General features: G+C 40.4%; 1 protein-coding gene across 7 annotated transcripts in view; it reads left to right on the forward strand.

Annotated features, from left to right (window-relative positions):
• Nucleotides 1–220: 220 nt before the first annotated feature.
• sorcs1 (sortilin-related VPS10 domain containing receptor 1) overlaps nucleotides 221–20,429 on the forward strand; it is a 194,768-nt gene continuing 174,559 nt past the window's right edge. For 5 of the 7 annotated variants that reach the window (XM_085460487.1, XM_085460488.1, XM_085460489.1 and 2 more), the window contains exon 1: nucleotides 221–1,074. In XM_085460487.1, the coding sequence (XP_085316613.1) occupies nucleotides 382–1,074 (693 nt within the window). In that variant the 5' untranslated portion in view covers nucleotides 221–381. The remainder of the gene's footprint in view (nucleotides 1,075–20,429) is intronic. The other 2 variants (XM_085460494.1, XM_085460495.1) reach the window with 2 other exon arrangements.

The following is a 20,429-nucleotide window of genomic DNA, read 5'->3' on the forward strand; positions in this document are numbered from 1 at the left end:
TCCTCTAAAAATGTGGCTGTGAGGAGAAATAAAAGAGCAGCAGAACAAAATGACTGTATCACTGACTGCTTTAATTATAGGCTGCCATATGCTGGCAAATAACAAATATGGAGAAAGACAGTCGCAACATTATCCTTCCATCTCTCAGTCTGGATCTCTCAGCTCCTCCCCCATGCGCGCGCGGCTTCATTTGATCAAATCCTTCAACTTGGACCACTTAGGCTCAGCCGCACTTTTTACAACACTGCATTTGGGCAACGCCACAACTTGCAGCAGTTCCTCTTCCAGAGCCGAGCACCAGTTTACACCCCGAAAATCAAGGGAGGACAGTCGAGGGGGAAAGGACATCCAGCACCCACGGCATCCTGCGCACCGCCCGCGATGAACGGGGAGGTCATATTTTGCCCAAAGTGGCACCGCGCGTTTTGGTTTCTGCTTTTCGCGGTGCCCTGCTTCCTTCACGCCGGCGAGGCTGAGATAACTTGCCGCTCATGCCAGCCTGGAAGTAAGTGGCTCGGACAGGAATTACTGCTGAAATTTCACACGAGCGAGTCCGCAACAGGGTTCAGGGGACAAGTTTTTGGGAACAGTGAGCGGAGATTCGGGGCCGCGAGTGCGGAAACTCCGCGGCTCAGTTGCGCAGCTGGGTCCGCTGAATGCGCTCGAGCTCGGGTGGAATACCCGGAGACGAGCCTCAAACGGAATACACGAGATCTGCGCGCAAAAGGCGAACTCGGCCAGAGCGAGTTTACGCAGATGAAAGTTTCCAACGTGTCGGCGAGTGGCCAGAAGAAGAACGGCCGTGTCGAAGGTGTGAGGAGGCGCGCCAGGAGGAACAGCCACGGGGACAAAGTCGGATCCTCCCGTTCGGCCCAGAATCAGGACCGGGGAGAGGCCACGGGCACGGTGGCTGGGCGCAGAGTGGCGCGCTCTGAATTGCGCTGGAGCGGAGAGGAGCGGAGAGCCGCCGGTCCGAGGCAGGAGGAGCTAAAACTTAACAGTTCGACGTTCGCTTTGACCGGAGATTCGTCTCACAACCAGGCTATGGTGCACTGGTCCGGGCAGAACAGCAGCGTAAGTGATTCACTGTGTCAGCTTAAAGCATCACTGGTCATATGCACGAAATCACAGCATAGACAAGTGTGCGCGTAGGCTGGTCGCCATCAGGTGGGCACACCGGCCTCAGGACAACCAACGGAGTCTCCGCTGCTTAAAGTGTGTGTGTGTGTGTGTGTGTGTGTGTGTGTGTGTGTGTGTGTGTGAGGGAGAGAGAGAGAGAGAGAGAGAGTACAGATCCCCACTTCTTAATTAAACTGTCAGGTCCACATAGCGCTTTGGGGTCCTTAGGGACTAAGTAAAGCGCTATACAAATACAGGCCATTCACATATGTAATAATCTACACATTTCCACACATTTCATGGTTTAAATGAAGGATCTGAAATTTATAGAACACAAGTCAGGAGTCCTAGCCCATCATTTCCACAGGAATCTTTTAACTCATGGTATTTGAATCTCATATCAGGCCTAAATGTGCACGTGGTTTTGGTCTGGTGGGCAAAGAATGACCCCTTGAAGAAGGTACAGAGACGGGTTGGGGTGGGAGTCCAGGGGCTTTATCTCAGGAACTTCTGCAGTCTGAGCAACTCAACTGATGTCGGGATAAAGCTGTTCGTTTTGAGCATCTGTGGCCAGAGGGCAGGATTTTTAGGTAGTGCAGCAGGTTGTGGGAGAGGTGAAGCAACTTGAGCCTCCCTCTTTTCTCTACTGCTGACAGGTTTCCTGAGACACGCCAGTAAAAGGAACTGCAAAGTCGACAGTTGCATTTGCTCGTGGGCCCTTTCTTTTAATGGCAGGACTGAGGAGATTAGGTTTGACGGTGTTGCAGGTCACGGCTGGAGTTCCTCATGAGGCAGGAGGAAGAAACTGCAAGTGCACCTGTAACAGGCTGCTTAATTATTGCTTCACTTCTCCAAGTTTAATATGAGGATGGAGCATATTTACAGAGCACATGACCAGCAAAGCTTCTGTGTCAAGTCTCAAATAAGGTGTCAGATGTTTCAGGGCATCCAGAGTAAAAAGTGTGTTTGTGGTTAGACCCCATTCCAAGATCTAAATTAAATACATATTTTTTAAAGTGTCTCAATCAGAATATTGTATTTTTTCCTGTCTCTTCTTTGCCTCACACGAGACAACAATTGCAAAAACAAAAATGACATATTTTCATAGCATAGGGCTAGGACACCTTGCAGGTTTTGAGGGTTAGCAGTGGGGCTGAGTTTAGCTGGACAGTGTTAGAGACTATTTATTTTGTGTGATAAAAAACAACAACAAATGATTGCATAGAAAAAGTGGAATTCCTTAAATGCAGTTCTTTTAGGATTTGCACTAAAGTGTTGGTATTGGCCTGCTTTTCTTGCATGGGCAAAATATTTACAGATAGTGGTATTAATACCTCAAAGTTTACATACTTTTTTATAATTATTATGAACATTTCTCTGTTTTTTAACCGTAACATCAATTTAAAGTGAAATCAGTTACCAGAAAAAGAGAGAAACCTCCTCTAGACCAGAAAAAAAGGTTATTGATCAAAATGATTTCAGGTGTTGATGTCAGCTCAGAATTTCACAGCTGCAACTGTAACATTTTTAGGGTTGCATTTTTTTAATTATTCATGAGAAAGCGTTATAATGTCTCTTGATTCCAAAATATTCCTTTTCACACTAATGCGAGGGAAACCAAAACACTCACATAGTTACTGGATTTTTGATGTTTTTTCTGGAATAATGACTGAAGACATATTTTTAAAAAGGTTATTATTTTTTATGACATCCTAATGGAAACATTGGCTTATAATTTCTGCACTGCTTTTGGTATTGAAACTTTGGTCGAGACACACTTTGGCTTTTCTTTTGTTGTGTCACCAGGATGAAGAGTGTGTCTTAATTTTGTGGGTGTTTCCACATCGTGGCCGTTGTCCAGGTGATGACGATGTCAAACGTGTCCTTTGCCTTGGTTCAGCTCTTAGAGCAGGTTCACACTCGTCGCACTCGTGGAATTTTAAGCCATTCACTTAACGGCGACTGAATGTAATTGGACTAGAATTAGCGTTCGGGTCCAGCTGATGATGCTGGATCCCAACACTCAGAGTATCTGGAGAATGTGGTGTGAGTCTACTCGGACATGAGCTGGCAGTGGATGTGTCATTCCTTGCCGTGTCGTCCACATTTTATCGGAAGCTGCCTTTTATGCAGCATTTTTGCTCCCTCTGTAGAGGGAACAAGCAGCGGGTGTAGGAGGAGGAAAAGAGCTCAACACTTTGTCTCGGCTCGAATCTACGCACGAATCAAAACCTATACAAATCATGCTTTATCTTAGCGTAAACGCTTTTTAAAAAAAATAATTGCTTGAAACTTTAATTAACATCACGAGATGCGAAGAGAGACTTTGGGAAGCTTAATGAAAAAAATCACTAGAGCACAGTTCAAATATATTCATCTGCTGTGAGCACTGATATCTCAACAAGGCTGCTTGTTCTTCTTCAGAGTCAAAACATAATTAGCCTCGACTGGAAGGCAATAAAACATAGAAAGTATTTTCCCCTCTCTCAATTCCAAATGTCCAAGTCCAACTGCTCCACACTGCACAGCTCGGTGTTACACCCACACCACTTAGGCCTGTCTGTAACCAAACCAATTACAGTCAAACACGTATCACCGGCTCCCATGGCCTGCACTTTGCTTTGGACTGAAATCCCATCCTGTGCCTCGGGTGTTTCTGTGGGCTTGACAAACTAGTGTAGCTCATGACACAAAATGACCGTATAGTGGAGACGAGGGAGGAAAAAATCTTGAGAATGTCAGAAACGGTTTGGATTTTTTCCTCCTGTTTTTCATTTCTGCTGCTCTGCTTCCATCAACTTGCGTTCACCCTCAAAAACCAAACAGTCATTACTATTTAGCAGCCCTATTTGGTTTTGTGATATGAATAGACTTGTGTGACTGTGAAACAATTTGCCCCTATTCTTTCAGCCGATGCAGACGACGAACTCGAGAACATCCTGCATTAAATATGTCGAGTTGTTGCTATAAGCAGGAACAGATGTGCTTGGTCTTTACAATCGGAGCCACTTTATAAATAAACAGATGAGTCAACGGCATGCCACGGAGCCAAAGTGAAAGGGATACAGATAAGGGCTCTGATGCTCTTAATATTTAACCTTTAAGGCATTTTTGCTCATCCCTCAGATGTCCCAGATTACTGAAAGCTTGTATGTCAGGCTGGATTGGAGGTTGTAATTATGACTCATGAAACATTGGCCACAGGAGTCACGTTAGCCTCAAACAACAAACAAAGGAAAACACGCTTGCACGCATACCCCCGGCATCAAAACGAAAGTAATAAAAAGGCAGTCTGGACACGTGTATTCTACGTTACGCCCATGATTTGTACTTTTATCATACACTTATGTCCAGCTTCAATAAAAATCCAGGACTCAAGTTTTTTGGTCACATGCCCAAAGTTTAACTTCTAAAACTTCTCCCTCTCCCAGAGAATGGCCCCAGTGTTTATCAAGGGCATGATTTGTCATTCTGTTGGACTTTTCTCTTTTTTTGTGCTTGTCAATCCTTTTCTTTGTGTCTGTCTCTTTTACTTCCTTGCACTCTCCAGAAAGACATTTGACAGCACAGAGAGCTGCTGTGAACTTGCTGTGTTGAGCTGTGTAGGTGGACAGCACCGCACTGTAGTAATGGCATGGCAAGATCTAAAGACGGTGTCACTGAGAATCCGTCAATACTCATATGTGTCATTCACAAGTAGTGCAATCAAACAGGCGAAGGAGCTGTGAATTAAAAGTCTTTCTCATTCATTTCCAGTAAAACGTAAAAAATGTAACTGCCATACTGTAAGTGTTGATTCAATTTGAGCTAAGTGCTAACAGTAGAGGACAGGACAAACATTTTTTTCCCCACTGCTCCGTCAGCATTCGATCATTTCAACACAACAAATTTGGCTGTCGGATTAGCTTTAAGTTTGTATAACGAACGAGAACAAAAAAATTTAGGATTACCATCTTACAGTTTAACAGCTGCTATGATCTACGTCTCCAAACCGACCAATATGCAGGATCAAATTAAACTGGCACTTGTGAGAATTAAAAAAATAAACCTAAAACAGATGAAGGTTAAATATGCAAAACAAAATATCTGTGAGGAATGAAGGAAATCTAGTTTTGTAACTCCAAACTTTGACCTGAGCTCCTCCGATTTGGGTCTTTTCTTTATAACTTTAAAAACACGCCCGTTTCATTTCAACTTGATTACTTTCTGACTCTTCATTGTCTTGCCGTCTGCTACAGGATTTATTTTTAATGTTGTAGTGTTTGCTTTTAATTCACTAAATGGATTAGTGAAGACTTGCGTCTTGAGCTTTGATGTATTCTCTTCCTCTTGGGAACCGTGAGCAGATGCATTTGGTTGTTTTAAGGTCTACGTAGAGCTCAGAGTGGATTCAGCCAAAACTTTTGAACAGTTTATACCTCCCCATGTGATTTTATAGACTTGGCATATTGTGTACTTAAAATGCATTCTGTGGTGTTGAATGACAAGTATAAAGGTTATTATTGTGGTTATTAAGGTTACGGTTATAGGGTTAGTGGGTCATTTATAGCATACGATGATCAAAAAACCACAAAACAGCTCAGCAGTAGTGTAGTGGTAAAACCTGCCACATTTAATGATACCAGGCTTCCAGTCTGCAGGCTGTATCATCACTGACAAGTCTGTGGTCCTACCCATGAAACAGCCAAGCTTAATTGATGGAAGTTATCCCCTTAAAAGAGAAGAACTGAGAACTGGTTGTTGTCGAGAACCATTGCCAGTAGTCCAATGTCTTGGAATTATTCGTCTGTCTGCCCTTTGAGCTGCTTATCGGTCGTTGTACTGGCACAACAATCAGCTGATTTCAGTTCATATGTTGGAGGAGGAAAATAGCAGCGCAGTCTGCAGCGTGGACATAACTTTGCTTTTGGTTTTCATCATCTTTGTGTTCTGCTAAGAGAAAGATCATATGTGTTCTTACAAGGATAGAGATTTATGTTGGTGTGTGGAGCCGTAGCCTGTAGGTTTACATTGTTAAATGGTAATTATGTAATCACCAGACACTGTGTTTCAGATCATTTTACAGTGTAACATGAAAGTAATGTAACGAGTAGTATAAGGAACTACTTTCTCCTTGGAGTAATTAGTATTTGTGTATTATGTGTAATAATTAGTTTTTTGAGTAACAACCACGACACTGATCACATCACAGTGGGCAAAAATCTCCCACATTCACACACATCTACCCACAGAGCATACAGTTAATTTCCATTAATATAAAGTCTTTGATATGATGCTTAAAGATGATGGAGACTCAAAGGGAAGCTGATGAGAACCGAGTGAGAATCAATAATGAATCAAATGATAAGTGATAATATAATATTGATTATGTAACTGAAATCGCTACATTCTTATCAATCCCCCGTTGTCTCCTTTTGTAGCCCTGCACCACTTTCAGCTCTACTCAGTTTTTCACCTGTTTTCCTTAATATTTTTGAGTGTTTCATTATTTGTACATTTACTTTATTTATTTTGTGGAATATTTGTAGATTAGATCACAGAGTTGAAAAGAACGATTTAAATCACAAGAGTGGTCTTTATAATAAAAGCTCATTTGAGGCACCATAAGGGCCAGTGAAATGGTTAAGTGCTACAGTGTTTCTGCATCACTGTTCAAACTGCCAACTGTTTTCAACTGACATCTACAAGTAATACAGATAGAGAGCGGCAGATCTAACTGATCAAATACTGACTGTGTTCTTGGTACTGGCAGGAGCAGCATTGAAATTCTATGAAAAAAGGTTACAGGTAAAGAGCAGAGTCACTTTGGGACTGGTGGCATATTGCTCAGATGGATGTAAGACATGCACCGCCACAGCATTATTTACATTATGAAATGTCAGGCATTAAGTACCTTGGTCTGTCACTCAGAGGGAGGCTGACATATTGCCTGTCAGCCTCAGACGTTTGCTTTTGAGCTTGCAGAGACATAGGACAAGCCCTGTGGGAACGTACCTAATAAAAGCAAACAGAAGCAGGTAAATTATGAAATGAAACCCCGTAGAGACGACGCAGCGTGCCGTTTTTTTTCCTCTCATACAAACAGAAAAGTAACGCATCATAAGATTTTGTCACCAATTAATGAGGAGTCGATCATGTGACACTCTTTGAAGAGTTGTGAGAAGCTCACTCACATATGCTGTCTCAGCTGACAGTCTCACACCATCTCCAGAGGTGTTGAGAGAATCTATTTGTGCATGCGTTCCCATAGCCGTAGCAACACCCAGTTTACCGCAGACCCCAGATCTGTTTTACCAAAGTCACGTCTCTGCCGGTTCTCTTGACACCACCGAGCCTTTGCCGTTTGCTCATTTTCAGACATTTGAGGACTGTCGACACCGCGTGGAGTTGTGAGACGAGCAGTAGATGGAAAACATTCACAACCGGCTCATCAGACATGTCGTTTAGAACAGATATGCCACGTTAAAAGGAACCGTGAAGAAGGGAAAACTGGTGTGGTTAGAGGGCAATACGGCTCATCTGTTTTTTACAATCCTGTTTTGTTGCCTTGCAACATATTAAGTCCTAAGTATAAAAGCCTGTTCTTGAAAGTGCACTAAAGGTTTTAAAATTTATCTGTCATAAAAGTTTGGAATGCATTTGCTCGCAGTGCAGCCTCAGGGACAGTAATGGCTGTCTCTTTAATTGGTCGCCAACTTTGATCCTGAATGAAATATCACAGCTTGTATGACATGAACTTTTAAACCAGAATTCATGGTGCCCTGATAATTAATCTCAATGACTTTGGTGATATAATAGCTGTAATCTAACGCCACTGTTGAACGTTTTAGCTGTTAGCAAAATTACTGGACAAACTGTCTTGATGCACGCTCAATCATCCAGGTCGATAGATCCCAAAATGTTGAGTCTGTTCATGTGGATGTAGCATTCTATGATCAAGGAACTGACCTCACAGCTCACTTTTCATTCAGTGGGCTAGTTTCAGTCATTGTGCAAATGTACTGTTTGTAAGGTTGACGAAACATTTCTCCCACAAAAAACGTTATGTCCAGATGAACAGAATCAACCTTTTGGTATTGGACAAACTGCTATAACATTTTGTATCCACAGAATAATAAAGACTGACTCTATATTTTTTCTCTAATTGTACCTGGAAAATTCTCAAAATCAAATTCAAAGAAAATCTGTTTTCATAAGAAAAGAATAGCACAAAATACACCATCAGGTCAGTCATTACAACCGCTCTAAACTGCACACAATGACCAATTTTGGAGTAAAGTTTAGCAACATGTTAACACTTTTAATATTCCTCAATCCCAATCGCGTCAACACACACACACACACACACACACACACACACACACACACACACACACACACACACACACACACACACACACACACTCGCTCTGTGACAAGCATACAAATTGTAGTAGCTATTACCTGCTAATTACACATACCTACTAACTGTGCAGCAACAGAGTAAACAATACAAATATGGTAAAAAAGTCCAGTTCAGTGACTTGAATCCAATCAAACCGTATCAAACAGCTTCCAGCAGCATCGCTCTGTGCTCCTGACTTTAAGCCTTGACAAATTGATAAATTCAGAAAAAGATCACAGCTGTTATGAAGGGGAAATTAGCCGCAGAGCAATTTTTGCGGAAAACTGTAAACATGTTTGTTTCTGTGCCAAAGTTGACCTGGGACACTATGGTGACTGTTTCTGTTTTTGGAGGAGACTTGAGTGGACGTGTAGGTGATGTAATCCACCCGAGTGGATTACATCTTATGCAGAAGGAGCAAGCTGAAAGAGATATTATACTGTACAGTGGTGTCAGAATGTAGCTTAGCAGCATTGGATGGTAATCTGCAGAATGACTTTGGAAATCACGAAGATTAAGCGAGTGAAGGCAGACACAAGAATTAAGTGGTGGAAGCTGAAGAAGGATCTGGGTGGAGGGGGAGATACCAGATAGCTGTGACAGTACGGCTGGAGTAGTGAGGAAACCTTAGAAGGTGTTTGGTGTCCTGACAGAGGAAGGAGGAAAAGGAGACTTAGTGGGGAAACGAGGAAGTACAGAAAAGCATTCAAGGTAAGAGATTAGCAAAGAAGAAGCGGAACAGTCGGGTTAGAAAGTAGACCAGTGTGCTATGGGCAGGGTGAGATGAAGGCAGATGATCTGCTGTGATGACCCCCCAAAGGGAGGAAGACGAAGGAGATGAATACCCTTCTTATAACAACAACATTTAATACAACAGAAATAAACTACAACAGTCACTTTAGACATATCACTCAATAAGAGTGAGTTATTGTCACATTTCTTTCAAGGTAAATGTTTGTTTTTTTAAATGTGACAGGTCACCCTAACCCCCCACCAAGTGAAAAATCACAAGTATGAATCCTAAAACATGATAAGAGCTACAATGAAACAAACGTTGCTTAAAAGAATCCTGAAGAAGGGAAGTAAGAAACCTGAAAATAACCTTTACGTTTGTGCTTTCATTAATTAAACTGAATGTTTTTAAAGCTTATTTCCACCATTTCTCACTGTCATGTCTCTAGTTTCCATTCTTCACTTGACCCTTACTAACATGTTTTCAGGTGTACACGCTGTATCTTCAGATGCCTTAAAAAACTTCAATCAATTTCTTATGTAACACTGTTAAAAATGCTGTTTTTATAGATGTTTTCTTGGCTTCTTCCTGACAGTGAAGTCGAGGCAGTGGCTCAACTGTTTCACAGGTATAACAGCGCGTCTTCCAAATAGTCACTTTAAGGTTCGCCAAGTAATTAACCTACAAATGCCTTTATTTCTGTTTGTTGACAAGAGAAATGTATAAAACTTGTTGAAATAGATTTTTTTCATCAAGAAATATAAAAGTACAGTTTATGAGCTGTCGTTTGAGAACTTGTATTCTGTACATTAATGTGTTTTTGGAGCAAATAAAGTCACAGATGTTTTAACAAAATCCAGATGATTATTAGTAGAACCTGATACAGGATTTTAAAACCAATGCTGATCTTTGATGATTTAAAAATGAGATATTCCGATATATTGGCTGATGTGTTCAGTGTTCTTTCAGACACTAAATATGCACAGTTTTTCCTAAATTTTGTCAGGTATATTTATTTATTTACTCATTTACCTTTTGCTTGAGCCTGCTCAGATCAGCTAGTTGTTGTTGCTAACAGAGAGTTAGAGAGTGACCTCTGCTGGTAAATGATGCAACAGCAGCTCGCATAGCAGAATTGAACGGCGTTTCTCCGATGCCTTCTCTTTTTTGGTTTACTAGTCGCTGTAAATGCTGATACCCATAGATCGGAAATTAATTAATATCGATCGCATCGCTGTTCAAATCAAATCAAATTCAAATTTTATTTGTCACATACACAACCATACACAGTACGACATGTGGTGAAATGCTTATTGCTGTGCAATGCCCAACCATTAAATGACAGTAAGAATTGACCTATTGCCAGATTACTACAAAATTTACAGATTTTAACTTTTACAGTAAAAGAATGTGCAAATAAACAGTGTGTGAGTCCAGTCCTACACCTGGTTCAAAGACCGAATAGCCCGGGGGTAGAAGCTCCTCCTCTTTCTCTCTGTTTTGGCCTTAAGGGACCGGAAGCGCTTCCCAGACCTCAACAGTGAGAAGAGTCCGTTGTTGGGATGAGAGAGGTCCATCATAATCTTCCTGGCTTTAGTCGTGCACCGCTTGGTGTAGATGGACAGCAGGTCAGGAATAATTTCATTATTCGTTTTAACTGGTTTCCTTATTGTAAAATATTTGGGTAAAAATCGAGTCCAATAAATATATGCCTCGAATTACTAGCTATACATTATACATGATAGGTTTACATCATCCTACACACTTGAGTCATGAGTGTGTCCATGAGCGACTTACCCTTTAATATGACATCTTTTTAAGTTGATTTGGTCACATTTGATATTTGTACACAGCCAGTTCTCTGATTCATGTGCTTTTATTCTCCTTAATCTGTATCCATGTCTGTTTCTTTCTGTTTATTTTACTCACATGCACCCGGTGTCTTGGCCAGACTCTTCCTGCGTAATGCTGCAATTACAGTGTGAGCTTCCAAATCAGGTTGTGAGCATCCAAATTTAATGCGAGTGGAGTCTAATCTGTGTGCTTTCAGACCTGTTACTTAGCACATCCTGCTGAGAGGAAGCATGAAAGACACATCGAAACAACAACCGAAGCTGCTGTGTGGGCTAAGCGATCCTTCGGGTACGTGCCTGGGAGTGATCAGGAAGGGGGGACGTTGTCACGCTCCGCTGAACAGCGTTTACTTGCCATCAAGCTGCACATGCTTATAAACAAACTAGGTTCCTAGTCCCTCTGTCTTTCTACGAGCAAAATCCCAAGTGAGCCCACACAAATAAGTCCTTATTTCTTTCAGTCTGAAGTCATATGGTGTAAACTCAGTCTCTTGAGTACTCTGTCTTCCTGCAGGCAAGCTCCCTCTTCACAAAATATATACATTTTGTAGATAATGTGGGATATTGGGACACTGTCAGCCAAGCTTGCGAGGCCCTTATGAACAGACACTTTATTTAATAAGTACTCTCAGGAGATCCTGAGAGTATTACTCCTACAATCCTTTAGTTTTGAACCATGTACGGTTCACACTCAATTTGTGACCCTCTGACTTTGCAGAAAGTGGGTAAATTTATACACAGCACAGAGTACTGAGGATCTCATACAGGTAGCTGATTGTTCAGTTTCTTCCTTTTATATTGACTGTGAAATTATCAATTGATTCTGTTTTTTTTTTTTAATTGACCCATTGCATAATTGTCTTTAATGGCAAGCAAGGAAACAGTAGAAATTCATCAATTTAAGCCACAGTATCGAGTTAAGATGAACGTTAAAGTCTTTAAAGACTAAAATTCCAAAGTAATCTGTAAGCTACTCTCTACATTAAGCTGAAAAAACTAAGAGCATCAAAAGCATCTTTACATTAGTGGAAGATTCCTGCTAAAATAATGTGACATCACCTCAAACTCACAGTTCCCAGAAGTGTAGCGCACCTTCCCAAAGTCACACCACAACCTTAGGCAAGAGCACCTGGCTGCAGCCACTGTGGAGCTCCACAGTATGCTTTTCTTTCCCCTCCAGCTTTATTTCAAAAGGAACAATGACAACAAACATAATACATGGAGGAGGCAATGTACATTTGTAGTGCAAAATAATAATAAAGTGGGAGAGTATGTGTAATTCAACAAATAAGATAGAGAGAAAGATTAAAAGGGAGAAAAAAATAGAAAATTAACTTTAAAAAGAAAGCGAGCGATACAGTGACATTGAATAATGAAAGAAAGACATTAAAAATATTACAAATATTGATGGTTTTTAAAGCTTTCTTGTTGGGAGAGGAACAAATTGTATGGTTAGGGTTCCATGTTGGGTATTTTGGCTGTTTTAATGCATTATTTGAAATGGCAGAGTGAAGAGTGACAGGAAAGCTGTGGGAGTGAGAGCGGGTAGCACATGCAGCAAAAGGCCACGGGTCGGATTCGAACCCGGGCCAGCCGCTCTCAGCCATGCGACATCTATATGAATGACTCTGTCCCAGCCTTTACGATCCGCTTTCGCGGTTTCCACTGTATCACGTGTTTCCACCTACTGTGGATCTCCACAGTGGCTGCATCCAGACCCTTCTCAACTTAGCGGGAAGGTTAGCATACCGCAAGCTAGCTCTTTCACTCTGTGAGAAGCCTATAGTCTGTACTGTGCTAAGTGGATTGGCTCTTTGTTTTAGCTCACTGGCATTGATGTTTTAACTAAATCCTGTAAACGTATGTAAGAGCAATAGTTCCCTCTGCTTCTAATCTTAAAGTCAGTTCATTGGACTCCTACAGTGTAGGCTAACTCAATTAAAATCATTGTTTCCAACTTAAAGGACAAATGGACCAAACTGTCGATTTGTTTTTTGTCTTTACATGATCTTTTTAACTGATTTATGTTTCAGCTTAAGTGTGTATTTATCAGCCAAATGACAGGGCAAGTAGTGTAAAAGTGTGAGAAATAAGGACAACGTAATTAATGAGTCCCAGCAACGTTACGTATTAGCTCAGGAAAAAGAATGGCCTTTGTGGGAATGACTTGAATGTCTCAGTATGTCTCTGTATGTTCACTTACTTAATCATTTCCTGATAGTTCAGAAATAAAGGGATCATTTCTGAAACTGGTTCAGTTCAGCTGGGTTGCCTAACATGTCTGACACAGTAGTGCCATAGAGTGTGAGATTTTATAGCAATAAAAGATTTCATTAAAGATTTGTTAGCCTTGTCATAATGAAACCCGTTATTAAACCCAAAACCTGCAAGCCTTGGCCTTGACTCGTTGCAAATGCCTCTATGTGCACCTTTGTGATACAACACATGTATTTTTTTAACACAATGCCATTTCTCATCAGTGCACTCACTTTTCTGCTGCTGCTGGCGACAGTACTGCAGCTGCCCCACTGCCCCCGTGATGTGATTGACACTTTGATGTGAATGACGGTGATGGAAGTGATGGGTGTATGGGAAAGAAGAGCTCTGCACACTATTAGGAGAGCATTGAAGCGTGGCTTAAAGGCTGAGCTGCGAGGTGGAGCTCACTTACAGATCAGATTTTGTCTGGACATTTGTGGAAGTTGTTGAAGCAAATGTAATTTATGCAGCACACAGAGTGTATTAAGCAGGAGCAAGGAGTTTAAATTACTTTGGGATATCTGAAAAAGTTCAGCTTTAGAGATTTAGCAGATACCCTCCAAGTGCAGATTTGCTCTCTGGCACAAACATTGATTGATTGGTAATTTATTTCAACATGTGAACAATATACAAGTACATTTAGAAAAGAAATGAGAGAAAAAAAATATACTATACAAATTACATACAAAAAAACATTCTGATTAATTTACATGTTGAAAGGGAGTGGGAAGAAGTATACACTTATTTAATCCCACCCCTGTCCCATAAATTATCAGTGAATATTTAGTCAGCTTCCTTACTGATATAATTTGTAATAAAAATAGTGAACAGATTTCTGATATACTATATACTATAATATCACATCATGAATTTTTTGTTTGTTTGTTTTTAAATAGAGACATTCACTTAATTTAAATATTTTCCTTTTCTTTATAGATCGAGAAGATCATATTTTTATAACTCTTTTTGAACAGTTTTATGTTTGGACATTGCTTTAATTCCATATTCAGTTTGTTCCATAGTTTCACTCCTTGAACAGAAACACAAAAGCCTTTTCTTGTAGTACGTACCTTCATTGTTTTGAAGTTACAAAAACCCCTTAAATTATAACTTCCTTCTTTCAAAAAAAACATACTCTGAATATTACCTGGCAGTTCTTTATTTTTTGCTTTGAATAGAATTTGTGCTGTTTGGAATTTCACTATATCGTCAATTTTCAATATTTCAGACTGCAAAAATAGTGAGTTTGTATGTTCCCTATAACCTGCATTGTGGATGATTCGAATTGCTTTCTTTTGAAGAGTAAAAAGTGAATGTAATGTGGTTTTATAGTTATTGCCCCAGACCTCTGCACAATAGCTTAAGTATGGTGAAACCAGTGAACAGTAGAGAATATGAAGTGATGTTCTGTCGAATACCTGTTTTGCCTTGTTTAGTACTGCAATGCTTCGTGATATTTTGGAATGAATATATCTTACGTGAGCTCTCCAGTTCAATCTGTGGTCGTGGTGTTTATATATTACGCACTTCCTTTGAAACCTCTTCCCCAACATAGCAATTCAGATTGACAAGGGTGATTCTTGCAGCTATTGCAAGGCAGCCAAGAGGCTGCGGTCCCATCTCACTCGCTGATCAGCTCGAGAATTGCACGGGACATTTCTGTGGCTCAAATTGAATCCCTGGCAATCTGTAAACCACAGGAATGTGTCTGAAAGATGAAAAAGGTGTTTTCTAAGAGCAAAGCGCATTGACTGAGAGAAGCAGATGAGACGGCCGGTCAAGTTAATTGACCGAGCCTGATATAGCATGGAGACAGGGCGGTAGGGATAGCTGGCGAAACAGGCGATGGATGGAAGAGGCTCTGGTTTTTAAATGCACGCCGGTTGCATTTGATAAGCAGCTGTTTTTTTTTCTCTGTCTGCATTCATAGCAAAATCCAGCTTCAGAGGAGACCTTGTGTTGCCCACTCATGCTCTTGAAATTGAAATGGTGCATAGCGAACAATTTCTCTTTAAAAGCGACAACAAACTGATCCTTTTTCCCTTTTCTTTGCCTTTACAAAAGCCCACACTCTTCCTGGCTGTGCGTGCAGAGGTGACCTAACATTGCAATTGACAAATCTTATAATGAGTCCATATCACAGTGCTGTTCATTATGATCAATGTGTTTTTCTGCTACAAAGGCCACTGCTCTCAAAAAGTACAATAACAAGAATATATGTTGAAATGCATTTTTTCTTGTTTTTCTCTTATCTCCTTTGATGCTAAAGCTCACACAGTGTTTCTTTTCTATAGAAGCTGCCAAGGTTCCTAAGGGCTGGTGTGAGTGTCCATGTATACCCGAGTGTAATCTCTAATAAACAAACCTTATCAAACACTAGAGAATAAAATGCTAAAATCATGTTTTTTTTAAATGATAATTCCCATTTGGAATATTTAACACTTTATATCTCTCAACATGATTAAAAAAGTTACAGTGAACTGACTTTGTGGTTCCTTATAATTAAGATTTATGAAACGTGACGGTAAATTCATCATACACATGCCATTTAAACACTTCTTTCAGCATCTATTAGCCCAGTTAACACCTGTGTTTAGTGGAAGTGCATAATACCACATTAGCGCTGCAAATCAGTACAATGAATTTTAATTGAAAATGAGAAAGTCAGAGTGCACAGAGTACACACTTGGAGCCGATCCTGTAATTATGATGTTTTGCTGATGTAAAAAGGTAAAGCAGAGATGGTCTTTGTGGAGAGGATGATAGTCTTACAGCTGTAATAGAAATTCCCTCCAGATCGCAGAGATTCAGCACAGCTGAATGTCAGGATGCTCTTGACTGCTGAGAGAGAATCACCTGACAGTTTCAGTGTTTTACTTGGTTTACCATCTTGCTGGAGGTAACATGCTTTGTGAGCTTATGCTGTCAGATGTACTGCAAAGGAGAATTGACACCTCAAACCGCAGGCTGTGTTTTCTGCGCTCCTTTCTTCTTGGTTATTTACAGATTTATCTTTTAGCAATGAACTCCCATTGACTTTATGTCTGTGGAAGGATATAGCCACAAGTTAGGGCCGCTGCAATGAAGTCATTTTTCTCGGAACCAGAAGTGACCATATTTGGACAAGTGGGTGGAGTGCTAAGTTGTCAGTGAATGCTAGCAAACATAGTTAGCAAATGCTACTAAAACTAAAGCACAGACTTCTTGGATGGTCTGCACCGCATGGCATTTCATTAAAATGCTCCAGAAAGCACGAGCATTGCCAACGTAGTGAAGACGAGTAGTTCAGCCTCTGATATTAGCTGAGGTGAAGCCTGGCAGACGCCGATAACGGGACATGACCAAAACATCTGCACCCCAAACTCCAGTATCCAAATAGATCCATTATACTGTATAAGAATGTACCCACCCTATAGATGCTATGCAGCTTGAAACTATCATATGAAAAACTATTTGTATTATAGTGTACAAAGGCTTTTTAATAATGGAAGGTTGGGCAGTTTTAACTAGAGATGGTACGATACCACTTTTATGTGTCCGATACCGATATCATAAATTTGGAAATCTGCCGATACCGATATGAATCTGATATAATGTATTTTTTAATCAATAAAACTGTTTTTAATATCTTGCTGCATTTTGTATAAGTTCATACTCAAGTTTTAAAAACAAAACACTAAAGCTATTCTGTTATACCTGTATGCAAAAAGTACACTGCACCCAAAATATTTCATAGTTCAGCAATGCTGAACTATGAAATATCTAATCTAATGAACTTAAACCTGCTCCATCCTTCCTATTCTGGTATTTTAAAGAGTACTAAGCAGAAATATTAAACAACCTAACTAATAGGGTTGTCAACTCCCAGCAAAAAAAAAAGGGAACCACACCCCACCGTCCGCCTCATGATGCTTAATCGACGTAATCAACTTTAATTTAATGCACTTTTTTTCTACAATAATTAAATAGATTCAACATCTTTCTTCAACATAATTGCAGACTGCATAGGTGGTACCTTCCCAAAGGAAAACATACTATAGCTCACTAGGGTATATATTAGACTTAATAGTCACTATATTCAGTAATGGATTTCTATACATGTAAGATTCAGATAATTATTTAATAACAGCCAGACATTTTAAATAAGAATAAGAAAGAAAAGCATTTCATTGTACCCCCCTTTTCCCTGTTCATGCCCTATCGGCCCCCCTGGCAAAACTTTGCTAGATCCGCCCCTGCACAGTTAGCAGCGTCAGCTACGTAGAAAAAGATCCTGGTGTAGAAATTAATATTAAATAAATTCTAACAACAGCTTATCAAGCTTAAACGTGCTGCTGTTGTTCAGCTGCTGGTTTCCTCTTTCTGGTGCAAAGTGGGCCAAAAACAAACAAGAGAGACGGACTCGCAACAGAAAAGCCGATCAGCTGATCATTGATCAGTTTCATGATTGAAGTAGCAGCAGGAGAGCGAGAGAGAGAGGCAGTCATAAGCTTAACGTGGGAATGCTTTACAAACATTCAGAGATGAACTTACACACTTGCTTTACTTCTTTCTGAGATAACTTTCTCAGAGATGAAATGCTGGGTTGGTAGCGAGGCTCCAAATGCTCAACCAGACCGCCACAGGTCTCACACGCTACAGCCGCTCTATCACGTGACGCATACTGCTCCGACGTGCTAAGGTTATGAGCTGAGTCACACCATGTCGCAAGTTTTGTGAAGTGCTTTAGTGATATTTAATGGATCGGATTACATTTTTTTTATTTGTCTCTGATATCCGATCCAATAATTTAGGTCAGTATCGGACCGATACCGATACCTAATATCGGATCGGTCCATCTCTAGTTTTAACATGAGAGTCTATGGGGGCTAAATCACTTTTGGAGCTCACCTCAAGTGGCAGTGAAAGGAAGTGCATTTTTTGGCTTTATTGTTTTGACTTAATGTTTGGGTTGAGAAATGCCGCAAATTACCACGTCTTTATTAGTATATAGGTTCTGGAGCACTTTAAAAATCAAAGGTTGCTATTTAACATTTATTCCTTGTCTGCGCGTGCGTGTGATCACACTTATAAACTTCATTTAAACACATTTGATATAACAATCAATAGGAAGCTGGGTGTTTCAGAGATAACAGTAATTAATGGGCCAATCCGAGCGTATGTAAAACCACACCAACTAAGCATGTTGACAGTTTATAGTGTCTGGATGATCCAGACACAATGTGTAATGTTTCCATGCTATCACAATTTGACGTCTGCGCAATAACGCTACACAAGATTTGAGCAGCTGTGTAGGAGTTCAATGTGCAACAGATGTGTAGATAGAGATAAAATTTAATTGAACAGCTGCATGTTATGCTGCACGAGTCTATATGTATAAGTCATGCGTATATAATATGTAGTAAGTCATTAGGAAACAGTTGACTTAATATATTATTTCTATATTATTATCACTTTGTGTCAAGTGTTTATAAAAAAGAACTTCAGAGAATAATGCTTCGTGCTGCTGCTCGGTTTTCTTTTCCGTTATGGCTGCAGGTAATTGATGAACACTCGGTTATGAGACTGAATAACGGAACAAGAGCAATATTGAGGATTTATGAAGTAGAACTGTGTGGAATCAAAATCAAACCATGGCTCTGTAGTGACTGAATGGAAGCCGTTTCATGACTGAGGCTCATGTCACGAACAGCTGTGAAATCATGCATTATATATTGCTCAGACCAAAAATGTGGGCAAATCAAATTGTCCTGCACTGTTGTTCACGTTTGTCACAGGCTTGCCTTTGTTCTATCTTGGGCAATGCCCTGAAAGAGATGCCCAGGAGTTTTACAAACCTGAAATACCTTTCTAGAAAAAGAAATCACTTCCTGCTTTTTGGCAGGTCCCATCTGTGTATATTGTCATCCTTGAAAAGACACACTAGGGAAAGATGAAGACATCTGGAGATACAGTATCTGCCACATCTGCTGACGTCTAAACAAATTTACCTCAACCCTGTCATTACCATGTGAATTACCATGTATCCCTTGGACGATGCTTTGATCGAGCGAGCTCCCCGTGTCACGGCTCTTGAAGCCAGCATCCAACAATCACAGCGCATTAGCTGCAGTGTCAACAGCCTTGCTTTACTGCTGTCTAGAGTAGCACCACTGGATCAGATGTAGAAAACATCCATATGCTCTGAGGCATGCACACAGACTTTTGGAGTTAGTACATACTTTTTGAGGAGGTTTCTTCACTTGTGTAAGGTCATTTTGACAAGTTCACAGTTTTAAGTTTTTATTTTCAATAAAGAAAATACAGTTTTCAGTCACTAAATATTTCACTTTTTCTGCTTTGTCCTCCTGACCAATGTTAAGGTACTGTGAGGGTAACATCTAAAAACATATCTGTGCATGAAAATATAAAATCTGTAGGCGAGGGAGAAGATTAGTGGTCACTAAACATTCTAGTGACCTGTGGCGTTCAAGAAAACTTTGGTTACATGCAAGTAAAAAAGTCTGTGTGGACAGAAAAAGAAAGAATAAACATTGAAAGTTAAAAAATTAATAAACAATACCTATTCTATTTCAATTCAGTCTTATTTACACAGCGCCAAATCACAACAACAGTCGCCTCAAGGCGCTTTATATTGTAAGGTAGCCCCTACAATAATACATACAGAGAAAAACCCAATAATCATATGACCTCCTATGAGCAGCACTTTGGTGACAGTGGGAAGGAAAAACTCCCTTTTAACAGGAAGAAACCTCCGACAGAACCTGGCTCAGGGAGGGGCGGGGCCATCTGCTGTGCCGGTTGAGGAGAGAGATAAAAGACAGGATAAAGACATGCTGTGGAAGAAATCTATCTATGCTGACCAGTGCACAGTCTCGAATCTGATTGGTTTTCCGTTTACGCTTGCTATAGGAAAAATTGGGTGGTTGTAGTCACCCGACTAGCTCTCAGCAAAACTCAACATTTTCCGATGATGTTTCACAATAAAAGCCCACCAGGAAAGGAGAGACCCCAATGCTCATTTTGGGTCACTTAAAGGGTTTGAATCGATGAAAGAAATCCAAAATAGAAATAAACCAGA

Source organism: Copadichromis virginalis, linkage group LG6 (genome assembly GCF_057382275.1).
Source record: "Copadichromis virginalis isolate Kocher_CV1m ecotype Utaka linkage group LG6, C_Virginalis_male_GT1.1, whole genome shotgun sequence".
Lineage (NCBI taxonomy): Eukaryota > Metazoa > Chordata > Actinopteri > Cichliformes > Cichlidae > Copadichromis > Copadichromis virginalis.